Source organism: Phaseolus vulgaris, chromosome 1 (genome assembly GCF_051622355.1).
Source record: "Phaseolus vulgaris cultivar YP4 chromosome 1, ASM5162235v1, whole genome shotgun sequence".
Lineage (NCBI taxonomy): Eukaryota > Viridiplantae > Streptophyta > Magnoliopsida > Fabales > Fabaceae > Phaseolus > Phaseolus vulgaris.
The window spans coordinates 50,652,477-50,671,057 of NC_143498.1; the positions used below are offsets into that span (position 1 = coordinate 50,652,477).

General features: G+C 33.5%; 3 protein-coding genes across 6 annotated transcripts; 1 reads left to right on the top strand and 2 right to left on the bottom strand.

Annotated features, from left to right (window-relative positions):
- Positions 1–924: 924 nt before the first annotated feature.
- Positions 925–1,669, bottom strand: LOC137814784 (uncharacterized). Its single transcript, XM_068617687.2, has one exon. It carries the CDS (start codon positions 1,584–1,586, stop codon positions 1,089–1,091), a length of 498 nt encoding a protein of 165 aa, XP_068473788.1. The 5' UTR covers positions 1,587–1,669; the 3' UTR covers positions 925–1,088.
- Positions 1,670–6,490: 4,821 nt separating this feature from the next.
- LOC137814785 (uncharacterized) lies at positions 6,491–8,794 on the top strand. 3 transcript variants are annotated; one of them, XM_068617689.2, is made up of 7 exons: positions 6,608–6,847; positions 6,971–7,042; positions 7,181–7,248; positions 7,623–7,690; positions 7,855–7,984; positions 8,276–8,356; positions 8,460–8,794. In XM_068617689.2, exons 2-7 carry the CDS (start codon positions 7,033–7,035, stop codon positions 8,622–8,624), a joined length of 522 nt encoding a protein of 173 aa, XP_068473790.1. In that variant the 5' UTR covers positions 6,608–6,847; positions 6,971–7,032; the 3' UTR covers positions 8,625–8,794. The 3 variants fall into 3 exon arrangements, with proteins under 3 accessions (XP_068473789.1, XP_068473791.1, XP_068473790.1); XM_068617688.2 differs by lacking the exon at positions 7,181–7,248 and having other exon boundaries at positions 6,491–6,847; XM_068617690.2 differs by lacking the exon at positions 7,181–7,248 and having other exon boundaries at positions 6,596–6,847; positions 8,313–8,356.
- Positions 8,795–8,996: 202 nt separating this feature from the next.
- On the bottom strand, positions 8,997–17,969 carry MSH6 (MUTS homolog 6). Of its 2 annotated transcripts, XM_068617691.1 has the most exons (21): positions 16,900–17,969; positions 16,406–16,502; positions 16,102–16,204; positions 15,965–16,018; positions 15,807–15,881; positions 15,628–15,696; positions 15,433–15,516; positions 15,064–15,258; positions 14,227–14,729; positions 14,003–14,132; positions 13,290–13,381; positions 13,001–13,179; positions 12,723–12,925; positions 12,534–12,635; positions 12,065–12,227; positions 11,667–11,959; positions 11,376–11,513; positions 10,835–10,914; positions 10,608–10,707; positions 10,005–10,134; positions 8,997–9,506 (listed from the first exon to the last, which is right to left on the bottom strand). In XM_068617691.1, the coding sequence occupies exons 1-21, from the start codon at positions 17,738–17,740 to the stop codon at positions 9,262–9,264; spliced, it is 3,876 nt and encodes a 1,291-aa protein (XP_068473792.1). In that variant the 5' UTR covers positions 17,741–17,969; the 3' UTR covers positions 8,997–9,261. The 2 variants fall into 2 exon arrangements, with proteins under 2 accessions (XP_068473792.1, XP_090161606.1); XM_090305480.1 differs by lacking the exons at positions 8,997–9,506; positions 10,005–10,134; positions 10,608–10,707 and having other exon boundaries at positions 10,835–10,932; positions 16,900–17,924.
- Positions 17,970–18,581: the final 612 nt, after the last annotated feature.

An 18,581-nucleotide genomic window follows, 5' to 3' on the forward strand; every position in this document is an offset into this window, starting at 1 on the left:
CTACTTCCAAAATTAGAAATAAAAACTAATTTTATAGACAAAAATTAATTAATTGCTATAATGGTTAAATTAGAGATATTTTAGAAACTAAAAAAAATAATTTCTAAATTAATTTTTATTATTGTTAAATAGTTTTTAAATTGGTATCTAATTAACTATCAATTATTTAGTTTCTAAATTTTATTTCAAAAAAATTGTTCCAAAATGTATTTCATATATTTTGAAAAGTTTGTTATGGAAATCTTACTTCAAAAATCATGTTTCGAAAATTATGTGCTAAAAATCATGTTGCAAAAGAAGATTTATAGAATAGGTAGTTTGGAAGTCACTTTTAAGGGGTAAAATAGTTATTTTAAAATTAATGAGAGTGTATTTAGAAATTATTCGGGTGCAGGAAGAAAAGCCCAGATACCTTTCATGATTGGGCTGCAAGACATAAAGGTTTGGGCTGCTAAAGTGATTTCTGGATTGGACTCGATCTCTAAACTATTTTTTATTAATTTGAACAAAATGCATTATTAGTATGGCAGATTCGATATATCCCAAAATATCTTTAATGAAAAAATTAGTGTTTAGGTAAAATGTACATCCAACTCAGTTCTTGCGAAAGCTCTAATGTTTTTTAACAAATAAAAGTTTCGCAACAGTCATTTTTCAGTAGCCTCGTTTGTCGGTGGTGCCTCAACGGTGCTGACGCGAGTTCCAATGCTACCACAATTACGAGAAGAATAAGAATGGAGATGCTTGGGTTCCTTTTTATGTAAGTTTTCAAGCTTCCGCGCTACTTCAAAGTGATCACATAAAAATAAAAGGTGCATTGCTAGATTGAACGTGGGTTGAGTTCAATTTTATCTAAATCCTAATTTTTATTTCATTAATAGTATTTTTTTTTCTTATATTGGTTGAAGTCTAAAATCATTCTGGTGCACCAGAATCTGCCTATTAGTATTGCTCCACATTTTAAGTATGAACTTGAACATCCTCCACCGTTGGTTCAGAGGTACCATGTTAGTGTAAAGTTGGAAAAAAAATAGACAGAACACAAGTTTTAGAAGAAATTGGCCAAATTGGTTGAGGTGAGAGGGGGATTACTCCAAGATAGTATCCAAAACGGGATTCCATCGTACTTGATTCCCCAACCTCGGACACACAGGGAAAACGGTAACCTCGTTTTCCACATCCCTTTCAATTGACCTCGAAATCAGCGAGGGTGAAACCTTCGCCGTATTCATTCCCCTTGTCCTCTTTTTCTGGCTACTCTGTGTCTCAGCAATGTCCATCTCAAACTTGGAAGCCTTGGAGTGGACCCTACTAACCGGCAACAGCAGGTAAACCTTCCCCGCTACAAGCTCCTCATCGGCCAATAAAGCAGAAACCCGTCCCGTTCTACGGAGTTCGTCCAACGGAGTGATGACGTGGCCGAATTCTTCTATCATTATCTCCCCCGATTTCACGGGTAGCTTCATCTCCCGAGTGTTCCCATCACTTTCCAACAGAATTGCTGTTTTCGTAGGTTTTCTTCTCTTCCTCAAAATGTCCCCAACACTTGCAACGTTTGAGATACAAGAAGAAGGAACGTTCCCCATCTACTAACGTTGTTTTTTATACAGAAGATGTTTGATTTTGTTTAGTGTGTGTTGTGTGGTGGAAGACGAGAGTGATGAATATATAGGGTTTACGAAAGGGGGTATGCTTAGAAATCCGTGGACTCACAATTTGAGTGTAAAGGTATGGTTGTGGGAGTGACGCGAATTTTTGGCTTCCATGGAGAAGTGGTGTTCAAAACGCGGAATTTCTTTGTTCTATTACTCTTTTTTCTCGTTGACTCTTTACTTTTCTCATTTTTTTTTCTTCTTTTTAAAACCTCTACACAGTTCGATAATCATCGTGCTTTTGTAACTCCAAAAAAGTTAGTACATAACAGGAAAAACAATTAAAATTATAGCAGAAATAGATACAAAATGATTCAAATGAATAAATATTATAATTTATTAGAAATGATAGTTTATTAAGTCTAATTCACGTAAAAGAAAAATAAGATCAATAAATTTTATCTTAATTTTAGTCATTATAAATTTTTAATACATTGAGGACAAAATATTTTAATCGTGAAACTAAATATTTATTTGATAAGAAATTATATAATACACTATGAACTTTAAATTTAATTTAATAGCACAAATCAACTTATAAAATAAGTCTTATACCTAATTATATATCATAATTTTGGCTTTATCACTTCTTTGACATGATTATTTATACATTAGAAGTAATAATAAATGTGAGATGCGATCGTGGACTTTTCCTGTTTTGAAGTATAGTGGGAGTCAGATTCCAACTTTGAAGGATACGAAATTGTGGGTATAAGAATTGAGAATGACAGAAAAGGTTTTTTTTGACTAAAGTGACATTAATTTTAATTTAAAAATAAAATAATAATCATTTTAATATTAAATATTCATTTACATTTTAAATATCATGATAGTTTAAAAGAGAGATTTCATTAAATATAGTCAACCAAAATTTAATGATAAAAATTAGTTAGCGATACTAATAACATGGTCGTATATGAAAAGACTATTATAACACCTTCTCTCAATTTTAAGAATTTAAATTTTCATTTATTATATTTTAGTATGTAATAAATTTTATTTTATACAAATAAAGAAAACGTTTGAAATGCAATAAATAGTGTAATAGAAAAAAGTATTTTATCTTTTTAAAGTGGAAATAAATAAATAATACGAAACTAAAAACGTCCAATAAATAATACTATGGATTTTTTTTCTCACATAGATATGGAATTTTTAAAATTTTATAAAATAATATTTATAATGTATCATTGTCTCAGCATGCATTCTGTAATTTTCTTTGTTTAGGTTTCTTTTTTAATGAAATAGTTTGTTATATAAATATCCCCTCAATTTCATTTTATATGTTGTTTACAGTATTTTTGTGTTGTGAAATTTTGATGAATAAAGTTCATTAATAATATCTTTTATGATAAAAAAATATAAATTAAGGACCTATAAACAAAATAAATCTTTGATAAAAAAAATTATAAATAGGGCTTACATATTGAGTGCTCTAATTCAAGGGTTCTTCATCTCTCTTAACTAAATCATTTTAACGTTCACTGTGAGGGTCATTCAATGTATTTTTATTATTATTGTAAATAATTAATATTTCAATAAAAAATTATTATTAGAAGAGTTATATTATTTGGTCATCAAACTTCAAAATAATATATTTTGTCTCTCTTATTATTCATGTTCGTTTGATTCAGCTAATATTTAATTTGTTATAAAATATAATTAAAAAAATAAAAATTATTATTTTTTAATTATTTTATTACAATCAAGAAGAGTTATGGTTTTTTATTTTAAGAAAAAATATTATTCTAGTAAAATTAAAAATACTTTTATTGTTATATATTTAAAAATAAACAATAAATTGATAAAAACAAAAATTCGAATAAACGGTGTTATGTGCACATAAGAAAGAGATACACGTAAGAGGTAGGACCGTGTACTAATAATAGATCTTATTCTGATATCTCTAAATATTTTAACATTTTTATTGTTTAAAACTGTGGGGTTTTTTACAAACAGATCTTATTTCAATATCTCTAAATAATTTTATTATTCTTGGAGAGTTATGTACTAATAAGTACCCATTTATTTCTCTTTTTAATAAAAAATAAAAGATTATTATAATCAAATAAACATATTAACTATTAAAAGATAAATATTAACTTGTTTTTCTAGAGAAAAATTAAACTAAAATAATAATTGATAAAATCACCAAAATAGTTAATAGAATAAAAAAAAAAAAAAAACCTACACTAAAAGATAAAATCAGCCATGGACAATATAAATAAACCGTATAAACTTAAAGGCACAAATTATGAAATCTTTAACTTCAAAGACCTTCACATCTCTTGAATACCAACTCTTAAAAATTAAAAAGATATAACAATTATATTAATTAAAAATGATTAAATGATGAGTTGCTTGTAAGAGTGTAATGCGAGTTATTTATGAGTGATGTGATGTAATTACACTTAATTAAGTTAACAGCTTTATTTAGAAAACTTTAAAGTGTAGATGTTCTAATCAAGATTTTTTTAAGTAAAGTTGATGTAAAGAGTCTGAATGAATAAGATGAAGTGAAAGTATGAAACAAAAGCCCAAAGAGAAGTGGACCAATGGAACTTCGACATTAGCCCATACACTCCTTTCGTCTCATGGGAAACTGTAATAGACTACTGTTGATTAGTGACAAGAGAAAATGCTTTTTATGTTATATTATGGGCACAATTATCCAAAAATATTCTATCTTATCTACTCTCTTTTTGATCATATATTATATGAATGGTATTATATTATCCATAGAAATGCATGAACTTTGAAGCTAAGACATCGGCTTTCAACAACTAAGGATACCTTTTCTAGTTTGCATTTCTTATCAAAAGAGTTAAACTTACAAACTCTTTGGGCACTCTTTATTGTGTTGATTAGAGCACATATTTTAGTTTTATTGCAAAAATAAAAAAACACTTAGCTTAAACCCAACTCGACAGTGACAGCATTAGCTTCATCTAACAAACTTTCTTCTCAAACCACCACCAAATATCTCCCAACTTCTATACAATGTTAGGCAAGATAAATTGGAGCAACTTTTAGAAAGCACAATTTATGAACTATAAAATTAAGAATTAATTAGCATGGAAATTTGTGTTACTTCTTGTAGGGGGAAATGGCTAATAAGAAGATGTTAGGTGCCAAATTAGAAGATAAGGTCCACTTTTCTCAATGGAAGGTGAATGTCCCCACAGGTGCAACTCAGTGCCGACCACTTGCTTGAAGAAAAGCTCTCATAGGAAAGTGCAAACTGAATCCCTATTACTTGTGATTTGTGTGCTGTGAATCTTCTAAATGACAAGGATTGCTCATAATTGTTGGATAAATTCAGAAATATTTTTGAAGGAAACGATAAGAACGAACAAGAGAAAGGATAAGCACGTGCGTCAGCTTCCTCGCATACAATACCAAATTAATCAAATAGCTTTTTCTTTTCTTCACTCACGCAGCAGACAAATTTGAAATCAATTTGTCTAGCAATTGCATGCGTATAATAAAAATTAATACGATTTCATTTGTCACGTCACACACCTATGCAGGTCTTGTTTAACATATTTTTTTTGAAATCCAAAAAAAAAGAAATCATTTGATAATTTTGTTATCCATGTACGTACCACTATTCATTACCCAAAAAAAATCCCAAGATTCTAAGATATTAAAGAGTTTGGCGTGTAAAGGAGGAGCAGCATGATGCATTATGGGTGTGGCGTTGGCTTTTGATTGTGATTAGCTGCATAACTAAAAAGAGGGACCCATGATTTCAAATTTCAGTTTGTTTTGAACGTTTGTTACCGTTGGTGAAGGATCATAGATCCCAGATATAAACCTGGTTTGGTTATTTGCAAACTGTGAAAAGGTATGTTAGTGTCATAAATTTTGGTTTTATATACATTTATAAATTTGAATTAAATTTAAAAGTTAATCTCTTAATATCTTAGATCAGATATAAACAAATAGAAAGGTAGACATGATCTTTCATCATATTTGTTGTTTTGTTTTTTTAACCTTTCTTTCATCAAATTGAAACCATTTTTACTTGGAATTTATTTGGTGTATATTTACTTATTGAAAGAGGACGTGCAACCTAACGTTAAAAAATGTTTACATGTAACACGTGCAACCACTTTTTAACGGATAATAGAATCAGTTGATGGGTAAGAATTTAGATTTACTCAATATCATGAATGATTTACTTGATGTTTCAACCCTTTGGTTTATTACCAAACCATCTGACATTCGGTTATTAATCTGGTATTGCTAACCACTAAATCTAGAACAATGTTCCATTTGTAACTCTCTACTTTGTTGATTGCAACAACGAAATAGGAAGAAAATTTTTGATGAAAAAAATATATAACATTCTTTAATAGGCAACACTTGGTTGGTGCACATTGGGATTTCAGATTCATTGTCAACGCATGCATATCTGTCCAAACACTGGAAAATTGAAAAAATCACCTAATAAATGAAACAAAATCTAAAAACATGTCTGTGGGTATATGCAATACTACTACATAGTTTTAAATCTAAATTTAAATAATTTTTTGGAGAAAACAAAATGGGGTATCTTGTGATATGATAGGCTCTATTTCACTCTTAGATATGCTTTCCTTACAAAAGAGTAGAAAAATATACATTTCTTTCCTCTTTCCCAATTTGCCACATATTGAGATTTTTATTTAATTTTAGTAAGCAAGGAATCTGATTAAATGCCCAGTTCTTCATCAATTTTTACTATTTCAAACAAACAAACCTAAAGAAAATTAGAGAATCTTTTTGTTTGATCCTACGTTACAAGCAAGTCCCTTTTGCCAGGTTTATAAGGTCAAAGCTAACCTTCGTGGCTTGGTTCTTTAAAAATGAGGTCTTTAGTGTTTTTTTTCTTTGAAAATAAAAAACAGGGGTAAAACTGGAAATATTTTTGTCTTTTCTTTCGTATATAAACTCGAGATTCCAGAGAAGACTGAGAAAGAGAGCGCAGAAAGGAAAACCAGAAAAACAGAGTACCCGACAGAATTTGAAAACAAGGCTGAAATTTGAAGAAAGAGAGATCACTGGTTATGAATTATATGGCAGATGTTGTTTTGCTAGTCGATGATTTGAAACTGCTTTCTGGGATTCCTCGCTGTAGAATTTGTCATGAAGAAGAGTTTGAAAGCATAGAAACCTTGGAAGCACCTTGTGCTTGCTCTGGAACCGTTAAGGTAAACACAAAATACAAACTTCTTAATCTTAAACACTTGTTTTTGGATTTTGTTAATAACTTACTATGCTTCGCGCGAGTTTTGATTTTAATTCTCCTCAATAACTGCGTTTTTGTTGGGCAGTTTGCTCATAGAGATTGCATACAAAGATGGTGCAACGAGAAAGGAAATACAACCTGTGAAATATGTCTCCAGGTATGAACTTTAGTCATTCAATTTTATTTCTTAAGTTCTGTTTTTGGTTTTGCACTCTGTTCATAACGTTATTTTGATCTTGTTTTAATGAGTTATGATCAAAGTTGATTTCTTGACGGCAATCAATTTTTTGTTTAGAAAAAAGAAGGACGAAAGAGAGTTATCGGAGTGTACCTAATATTTGGTGTCCTTGTTATGGTGATTGGGTGCGCTTCCTTATCTGATTTTGACATAGAAACGATAATAAGTTCCTTTCTTTCTTCTTTTCCCCTTTTGTTTATTTTCAAACCAGAGTTGCTTTTGTTTTTGTCTTTTGCTTAACTTTGCTCAATATTGAAGTCTCTCCCCATTAGTATACTATTTCTGTATCAACACCTATCTGTTTCTCCAAAAGACGAAGTTTCACTTTTTGTCTTTTTTAATCTTCGATTTCATTTGATACACTGTAGGAAAACGGGATTGGAATTTGTTTGATCATACATTCAATGAACTGAGCCCCATTTATTGCATAATTGCTTATTTGTCTAAAAAGGGCAATTTGTGATGAGCATATAGATTGATACTAATTTTGTTTTTGCAGCAATATGAACCCGGATATTCAGCTCCACCCAAGAAGTCTAAGATAAATGATGAAGCAATGTCCATTAGGTATTTTTTCATAATATATTATGTATATTTCCCGCGTCCAATTCAATCAAAGTGATCTTATAACTAATTATTTAATCGATCAACAATTTTCATAACGCTTGGCTACGTGAGAGGGAGCAACTAATAAAAGCTAATATTATTATTAAAATAATGTACTTTTGAAGGGAGGAAGAAGAAGAGTCAAATGCAAGAATAGAGATAACGGTGGAAGGAATTGCAATGGAAAGCGATTACTCGGAATGCAGTTCAGCCGCTGACAGAAGTGCGTCTTGCTGTCGATCACTTGCAATAGCTGTAAGCATTATCTTATTAGCTTTTTTTCTTTTAACGCGTTCCTACTTCTGAATCAATATAGCCAAGGCAAAACCAACATGGTTGCTTGTGTTGTGCAATAAAAAATAATTAGTTAAGTTGGGAAAAGCAACGAGTCAGGGTGGACTCAGACTGCATTGCCAACGCAGGGTCACCCCCAAGAGTTGAAATCAACATTTTCTCTTTCAAACAAACAAACAAACCTTGAATGTGACTCATCATTTACTTGTGTAACGCGTAGACATGCTGAAACTAGCTACCTTTCCTCTGCAGTTTACACTTGTCTTACTCGTAAGACATTTTTTCGCAGTGCTTTCAAATGGAACGGAAGATTACCCATTTACACTGCTTACTGTAAGTACCTTCCAGTTTTAAATATCAATGGAAAACAAACATTTACAATCTTCACCTACGGACAGCTAAACTAATGAAGGTTAATATACCATTTTTGATGCAGGTAATTATATTAAAGACTAGTGGAATCATTATACCTATGTACATAGTTATTAAGATTATTGGAGCCGTTCAGAGCAGTAGTCAGCAGTATCAGGATTCTGATGATGACGACACATCAATGTCTGAAGATGAGATACAACATAATGTAAATTTAAGACATTCATAGATTATTTGTTTACTGTATAAGAGCATTATGTGATGCTCGTCAAATAACATTTTGCGTCACAATTTAAGATTATGGAATACAGATCGGAATGCACATTCCCTTACCGCATGTAATACCAAGACTAAAGTACTAGGTATCTTAAAAAATTAATAACATGTATCTTACAGATATGACTTTTTCAGGTCTTATATTTAAAAATTATTTATTTTAATCTTCAGATGTATCATTTCAATCTCATTTAAAACTTAAACATAACTTAATTTAATATAAAAACATAGTAACTATTAATTGCAGAAATTAAAATATAAAACTTATTCAGCTACGAAATCAAAGGAATATTAATTAAACTATAAAAAAGTATTAGCTACTTGATGGAAGGAACACCCAAGCTCACATTTGTATTAGCTAAAAAAAAATTCAATTAGATAGCTAAATATGTACAATGTGTCAGCCTAATTAATGGAACTCGTATCGACACCTTATGTGCAACTATATACAAGCTCTACGCAACAAAACAAAAATGGCAAGACAACCAACATTCAAGGCAAAACTGGGCTGTCAGGAGTGACATCAACGTAGACTACGACCATAAAAGTATGGTTGCTTCTCAAAAGAATGAACTACCTTGCTAAATAGTTTAACATCGCTGCATCGATTCTCGTGCTTTATCCTGAAGTTCCCTTAAGAAATCAATGCAAAGGGTTTCCTGGAAACTCAAATTGGTAGCAACTTTGGTCAATTTTTGTATGATAGCAGCTATCTCGTCAACCCAGTTTTTACTGGGATAGTTTGTTTCAGAAGACACCTTTCTGCATTTACCATAACTGGCCTCAAATTCTCCAGACTTGGCAGCAGCTTTCTGAAGCACAGAAGTTGGAAGTCCTGAAATAAAATTAATTTGCTTCATTGGTAATATGAATTTCTTAATAATTATACATATAACAGAAAATGAGGCATAGCACATTCGTAGCAAATAGTATAACCAACACACTGATATAATAGTTTTCCAGTACGATCCAAGAGTCATGTACAGACACAATTCGTTTTGATAATATATGGAGATAGTCAACCTCATGTTTAAGCTTAAAAGTCAAAGACCCAAAAATTAGTGAACTGCAGATGGTGGATGAGAACATGCCGGCTACCAATGTCAGGTTTGTCTCCTCTAAATTTAGTGCACTTTAGAAGGCCAGTGCAAAGATTTAGTGTTTAGGGTTCAAGGATATAACTGTTGATTGAAAAATTATTGGTTGAAATCGTTATCAAATACAATACGTGTTATAACTACGAGGTTATATTTGGTACTTTACCCTCTGAAAGTATAGCATCACTATAGAGGAGCACAATCAATGTTTATTATATTTCAATACAAAAACGTACCAGCTATCCGAGCAACGTTAACACCATAGCTCTTGGGGCAAGCACCAGGCGTAAGCCTGTAAAGAAAGGTGACTTCGTCTAAACCTGCAATTCCACCACCAACTTGGCATGCCATGTGGCTGAGACAGACCTTTACAAGCACAAAAAGCATATTCAGAAATACGATTTTTCAAAACTAAAACTGACCTAAAGCAAAAGGTGGAACAGTCTCTACACCACTATGCAAACTTTCTATAAATATCTAAATATTGTCATGACTTGCAATCTGTTAGGCCTCTTATAAGTATATATTATAAGAGGAGAGCCACGATTTAGGCTTTTTAATGGGACTGAATTGTTTTAGCAATCATTACTTGTTTTGGCAGTTGTTAGTAGGGACAAGCATTACTGCCTCTAAGCAGTTATTAGCAGAATAAAAAATAGGAGAAGGATGGGGGAGTGTAGTAGTCTTATTCTCATACCAATTGGTGTCTATCACAATCAATTATGGGTAATTAAGTAAACTAAGAAAATTGAGATTAAAAAAGCTTCTTACAAGCATTGGACCATAAATTAAATTTAACTAACACTGATGATTATTCTGGATAAGAAAACTAAGAATACCTTGGGATCTTTGAGATAATCTACAGCTAATCGATGATAATGGGTAGAAAACAATCCACGACACTGCACCTTCCGCACAAAATGTTCTAATACGGCTTCCCTGTCAAATATTTGAAACACAAAAGAAGAATCCTGAGATGGACTCACTACAGGCTATAAAAACAATGAAAAATAATGAAACCATAGGAGACAAACACATGTCCAACTAATCTCGCAATAACACTTACGCAATTGCTTGTCCATCAGAAGTTGCAGTCCCTCGCCCAAGCTCATCCAGAGCCACCAATGAGTTACGAGTGGCTGATGACTATCACCATCAAAAGCACTTATTTAGAAAGAAACAATGTTTTAACAAGATCAGATTAATCTGTATGCATCAGTAATGTGCATAACAAAATAAAAGGGCATACAGAGCTCCATGAATTAAACATAATCTATTGCAGGTGAAATATTATAAAAATGAGTGAGCTCTAAAGGAAAAAACCAAGGCAGAAGTTTTCTTCCTCAATGCTGTGGCATTGCTTCTTACATTCTAGAGAAAAAGAACTATCATAAACCACAAAATGTGTTCATGTTCAGAAGAAGAAAAGTGCTAGCTATCCACTCTTTCGAACACACAGTAATGACTAAAATTTACACAAAAGTTAAGAAATTGGACCCATGAAAAAAGTGAAACCCCACCAACAAAAGATTTTCAATAAATTTTAACCAATAGAAAGAATATGTTGCTAGTAGTTATCAAACAGGAAAAACACTTGAACATCTCACCAGCATTGTTGCCGTTTCTGAAAGCTCAGTTAAAAATGTACTTTGGCCTGCCATTATATTATCTTTGGCCCCCATTCGAACAAAAATTCGATCAACAGGTGACAAATCAAAACTTTCTGCTGGAACATCTGCTCCTACCTGCATACAAAATTAAAAGTATAAGTGCACAGATTAAAAATTGGCTTATTTAAGATGGATCAAAGGGCAAGGGCAACCCTTTTACACAAACATCCCCCAAAGAAAAACCAATGAATAGATAATCTGAAATGTAAGATGACTTTAAAGCTTCACCTGGGCCAAAATCACAGTCAAGCAAACCTGACGAAGAAGAGTTGACTTCCCACCCATGTTAGGACCTGTTAGAAGGATAAAGCTGGCATGATCTGAACCACCACCAATGGTTATGTCATTGGGTACAAACGCACCCTTGCCTAAGGTATCACTCCTGAGGACAGGGTGTCCCAAACTTTTAGCATGGAGGTAAGGAGCTTCTTTAGTACATAATGTACCAACGAAAGTTGGTCTGCATGTTGGTCCTTCATAGTAGTCACCAGCTATTGCTAAACTGATCAACAGATCCAGTTCTGCAACATGTGAATGCAGTTTAAGGAATACAAAAGAAAAGCTTTTACTTTTCTATTTAAATGCAGCATGAAAAATCCATCTTGTGAAAGGACCACAATATGTACCTGCAGTTGCAGAGACCAACTGCTTCCACTTGGTGTGGTTTTCACAAAAGCGCCCAATCAATCTTTGCAATGTATTTTTCAACAAGGACTCCCTTTCCAATTCAGCTTGGGAGAGTTCTTTTAAATAAATTTTAATATCTGGAGTCCAGTACCTAAAGAAGCCCTGCATGTATCATACCAAGAAAATAAGAGAAAAAATCACTTTATATTGACAGTTGCATCTGCAGTACAGATAATAAATTAATAATGTATCAATGACCAAGCAACAATTTCATGGGAATTAATTTTTTAGTGTTAACATAATTATACTATAATGTACAAAGATAAATCGGGATGACAATATGCAGGATTATTTACAGGTAAAGCCAACAAACAATGAAATATTATTGTAAACTCAATTATCAAATAGATAATTCTAGACATTTCTGCAATTGAGATGAAATTTTCAGAGCACAGTTTGTCTACTTACTTTTCTGGATGAACGCAATTCATAATCCCGAGGAATATTCCTAGACAAATTTTCTGGCACTTCCAATAGGTACACATCCTTTCCAACACTGACATAAGCAATCTGAAATAGATATATAAGAAAATTCAAAATTTTATTTTATGTAATATAAAAAGATTAAACTCCAATTGTTTCAGGTAGAGTTCTTACTGATGTGTCTCCAAGTAGTTCCCTTTGCTCCTTGAGATGCTTCAATAAACTGGACTCAATATCTTTAACTGCCTTACAGGCTGAGGCATACTCTGTGTCAACTCCTTCATGAGGTATTATACGCCCAGAGCCATTGGCTTCCACCCAATCAAAGGCATCCTTGAAATGATTAAGTTCCATACAAACATCAGGAAGACCTTTACCTGCACTTGAGAGCATTCAATAAATCAAACAGCAGCTACAGAATAATTTAATGGCATATTTTGAGACCGGCATACCTGGTGTTAACAGATGATGAAGTTGTCTAGATTGGACATGATTCAAAATATCACCAAGCGAAGAGCATGCTTGTAACATCTGTTCACAGCCACGCAGTGCTGCAATGAACTCTTGTAGTTGCTTCTTAGCTGCATCCTCATACAGAATAACTTTATTAGCATTCCTTCCACTAGCTTCACTGCATTCAAGAAAATCAAGGTGCATATATACTTCAGTACATTAGAAGATGGTGAAAATCAGTATGGTCCATATAGATATCACACATGGTAGATGCACAATAGTTTTCACCTAGAGCAAAATATACGTGCAAGCAATCGCTCCATGTCAGGTAGCTTGGATAATGCTTTCCGAAATTCTAGTGCAGATGGCAGATTAACTCCCTAAAAAGCAAATCATATATAAAATAATCAGTATTATGTAATGGTTTCAATCTGATTATTTTCACTGCTTAACCTAGCAACATATATCATGTGGTAGATATCATCATGCCAACCTTATACATAACAGCCAACCTATCTACATCAGTTAAAAAGCAACATAAATAGAAAAGCACAATTTAAACAAGCTCGAAATACCCCATATTATATATTATTGAACAGAGAAAATCAAGTAAACTGCTAGACCTGAGGTCTACATAGAACAAGATGGGTACACTTGTCAAGGAAAAAAGACGTTAGCAATTAATTAAACCATAAAAACAAACAAGTATGACAATTGTGTTCAGATTTACTTCAAATGACCACAATATCCCATGACTAGTGCTACAAATATTAGTCCAAAAAGAGATACCAGAAGTTCAAATGTTGATATCCAAAAGTGGGACAAACTGAACGGTAATACTAAGAAAAATATGAACATGAATAAAATATAGGTAACATAAAACAAAACCAACAGTTTATAGCCATGCTAAACTGGATGATGTAGCGAAAGCCCCCCCTGTAAAGTTCACTTTTATCCTGAAGGACTATCAGAAACAGAGGCAAAATACATGATCTACCTACCTTCAAACCTGCAACAGCTTCCTGGCGTTCCTTAATGGACTCCACATGACATAACGGTCTTGCAAGCCATGTCTTTAGCAATCTCTTTCCAAATGAAGTGACACATTGGTTTAGTTGGGCATAGAGCGTGCTGCAAGAAGCATCATCATTTCAGTAACATATACACATAAATTCCCATCTTGTCTAAAACAGAAAGGGTGTGGATAACCACATAACAAACATACCCAGAAGAATCTCCATTCCTGCTATTCTCAAAAATCTCAAGATTCTCCAAGGCAGCCACATCAAGAACCATGTAGTGTTTGGAAGCAAGATCACCAAAACCAGAACAGGGAAGTAACTCAAACTGTGCAAATCTAAGCAATCTCTCATCTAGAAAGGCCTGTTTCAGATAATAGAGAGCACCACCTAGTGCTGAAAGTGCACTTCTACTGTTGTCACCTGATTTCACCAGCTCCTGTAAAACATCTGGCAGGCAGTTTAACCCATTATCTTCAACACTAGCATCATTAGTGTTCCCATAAATTTGCTTCAATTGATCCACAGTTTTGCCAGCATCCCAGAATTCCACACCTGGAACTAATTCATTCACTAAAGGGTTTCTGGTATGCTTCAGCAGAGCTCTCTCCGTTTCAGCACTAAGTAGTTTGGCAGGTTTCACAATTTCAACAGGCCTGATCTCAGATAAGATAGAGCACAAGGCACTGCAATCCAAATCATCCTTAAACTGCCATACACAGAAGCCAACTCTTCTTTTACATAAGTGATAACAAGCAATTGGTAGATTAATTAGGTCCATGTTAGGTAGCATACATATAATACGCACTTTCCAAATAAAATATGAAATTATGAGCAAACACACTATAAAGCTACCACCACCAAATCCTCAACATATCAACCCCCAATCCCCACCCATTTCAATCTATTTCCATTCCAGATTTAGGTAGAAGAATTAGTAGGTTCACAGCTAGATGGCATTTGCAGATCTCATCCAAGATTTGAATACGTTTATGCATTATAAAATTTATGCAGAGAATTTAAATGAATGTAGAGAGTCATACCTGTCCAAGAATGACTCTACTTGTGGCAATATCAACTATACAAACACCATAGGTATGCTCTGAAATTTCATTTGGAAGATTTTCATTATGCTCAGCCAGGGCCATTAAATATGCTGCTTCAGGGTTTGCTGACAGCAACTCCCCATCCGTCAATGTACCTTTTGTTACCACTGCACATATCTCACGCCTTACAACCTAGAAAGAAAGATCATAAAAGTTAATAGACCAATATTCCATTATCAAAACTGGGGTTAACAAGAAAAGTAACTCGATAAATATGTAAAACATTTCTTGAACACAGACTATAAGGAACAATTAAAAACACAACAAAATAAAAACAGTTGCTTCTCTGATTACTGTGAATCATACCTTATCTTTAGAGCCCTTCTCCTTACGACGAATCTCCAGCTGTTCAGGTGTTTCAGTCTGCTCCACAACAAGAACTCGGTAACCCTGTCCAACCAAGGCAACTTAGTAAGTTTCTCCCTAGTAGAATGTTGGCTTGTTATACATGTTAATTAGTTCAGTAGCAAAAACGAAATAAGAAAAAAAGTTGAGGCAAACCTTCCTAGCAAGTTTCTCCACGTTCATTGAGAAGTTCTTCTCTGGAAACCCACAATGAGGTTGGTCTCCCTGAAAGAGTCATATATAAATCAGTAAGTATGCATTATTTAGAATGAGCAAACAGGTAAGTCATCTCGACATTCTATAGATAATTCACAACTCTAGGCAATCATGCACACCTTCATATACTGCAAGTCAAGCTCTTTAACTCCTACATGTGCATCCATCTCAAAAAGCTCATAAAATTTACCCATCTGCACCAAAAATAGGGAGGGAATATGTTTGATTTGGTTGAAAGGAATGGACTAATGGCAGCAACAAACTTAATCCACTTAACCTTGAAAAACAACACTTTGTCCATATGCTTTGACTTGAACTCCCACCATTGTTTCTACATTCATCAAATGTCCCTATTAATTACATGCACCATTGAAATTTTGAGAGTTTCACCCAACTGCTTTAGCAGTAATTTACCTGACCCTCCGACAAATTCCTTAAGAAATCGGGAGGCAAGTAGAGAGTTCTTGAATCATAATTTTCATCCCCTGGTCTTCTTCGCTTGGCATCCCTGCGATCTCTGTACAGATACCATATACATAGATAGCATCATAAAACTATAATATAAACTAAAAAATTAAACGACTGAAAAAATTCACACTGAGAACTTATAAACTGCAAACACATAAACCAATATGGCATCAAAATCTATTGTGTGAGACAGGAGAGCACTTTGGAATGGAAAAACTTGAATTGCTACATCACTATAGTCAGCACTCACACTTTCAGGAAGCGCAGTTTCTGAGATTCACGACATGCAAATCTTTCAGAGGTCTCGGTAAATGAAACATTGTCAGCGCTACTAGATGTCTTTTTAACTGCAAAATTAAAAGATACGACTTACATTATAAGCTACAAAATATATTGACCTCTGCATTTCAGTTGGCCAGCGACATCATCCAATGAAATAAGGACAAGCATAAGGAAAATGACGCCAGTGAAGACAAAAACGCTTGAATAAAATACTAGCCATGGGAGAAACAGAAACAACTACAAGAGTGACTTCTTGTTTTTCCTTTTGCTTTATTCTTTTTATTATCACTATAAGGTGCTTTTTTGCCTATAAATTTGAAAATTGTCATATTTAATGCCCACACTCCCCACCACCATAAAAAAACAAAAATGAGGATGCAAAGGTTCAAAATCTGATCACAGAAAACTATATCAGTTTCCCTGTTTGAAATCTCCCTTCAAATGACTAATTCAGTCACTTACTCTCCAAATTAGTAGCAGGCTCCAATACTGAGAGCTTGAAACTCCCTTTACAAACTTCCACTCCACTCTTGCTCTTTTTCTCAGGCTTTAGTTTCTCTGTTGCACTTAGTTTCCGCTTTTTAGCCTCCGTCTTTTTTCCTTTAGCACTCTCCGCTACGTCCTCTTCATCCTCTAAATCCGTATCTTCTTCCCCATCCCCAGCCTCCTCCAATGATGCAGCATTCTTCCCCCAATCCTCGTCATTGGAATCATCATCGTCATCATCATCGTTAACATTATCATGTTCTTTTTCTTCTTCTCCTTTGTTACTTTCTTCTTTTAATTCTTCCTCGTCAATCTCCATCTTCCTAATGTCGGGGAATCCGCGACGCAGGCGTTTAAGTTTCTTCGTAGAGGACTCCTGGAGCCACTCGATCTTCTCCTCGGAAAGGTTGAGCGATTCTTCTTCTTCGTCATCGAAGTAACGAACCACGTGCTTGGAGGTGTTTTTATCGAAGGATATGATGGAACCTTCGTACCAGGCTTTGTCTAAAGGCCAATAAACCTTGATCCTTTGGCCAACTACTTCTTTTCCGTAGAGAGAAGACGAAGCGGAGGGTGGAGAAATGGAAGAGCCGATTACAAGAAGTGATTTGTTCGACTTGGGATTGAGAGGTGAGGGAGTGAGAGTCGTGGAACTAGGGTTAGGGTTAGTATCTGAAGCGTGGTTAGGGTTTGACTCTTGGTTGCTTTTAGCGACGGTGGGAGAGGGGGAAGGGGATTTGGTGAAGAACGAAGTGATTTGGCGCTGTTGATTGACGAGCGGTGATCGACCATTGCTGTTGCGACGAGAAGGACCCATTGATGTGTTGTGAGTGTTGCAGAGTGCAGTGAGGGAAGGGTTATGGTAGCACAAAAGGTGGTGGCGGTGGCGGTGGCGGGAAATGTTTCTCGCGCATGGCGGGAATTCACGCTATATATAGTCTCTAACTCTCTCAATGCTGTGAGTAATGGTGGTTCAGTTTTCGAGCCGTGTGCACACGCTTGCGTCTGCTGTTTTTGAAAAATTAATATATATTTTGGACTAACTTGTGTTAAGGCAAAGCATGCTTCAGAAGATAATAGTGTAATTTTTTAGAGCGTTTTAGTTTTTATTCGATACAACTTTTTTATTGAATATATTATAAAAAAGATTTAAATAATTTTCTAGTATTTTACTCTTTAGATATGTTTTATAAAGAAAAACAATTAAAAAGTTAAATATGTTTTTGTTCATCCCTATGAAAATTTTGTTTACTTTTTATCTCAAAAAAATTGAAATTGTTTGTTTTAAACTATATAAAATTTGTAAATTTTAGTTCTAATACTTATTAAATTTTAGATTTATTCAAATTTAAAATCATTACTTTTAGTTTTTAATATTTATTTAATATATATAAATAAAATTTAACATTTTAAAAGTCAAGGACGATATTATATTTTTTTATTAATACTTTATTTATGAGTGTAGATTATATGAAAAGATCATTATTGAAATGACTATTTGACTATTCTAAAACATTTAGCAAGCTCACTTTATAATGAATAAAAAAATATTTAAGTAAAAAAAAAAGGAAAAATTGCACTTACATAAGATCATACTAAGTTTTTAGCGTACTTTCTTTAATATTATAACAGGGACACTTTTATTACATTTTTAGTAA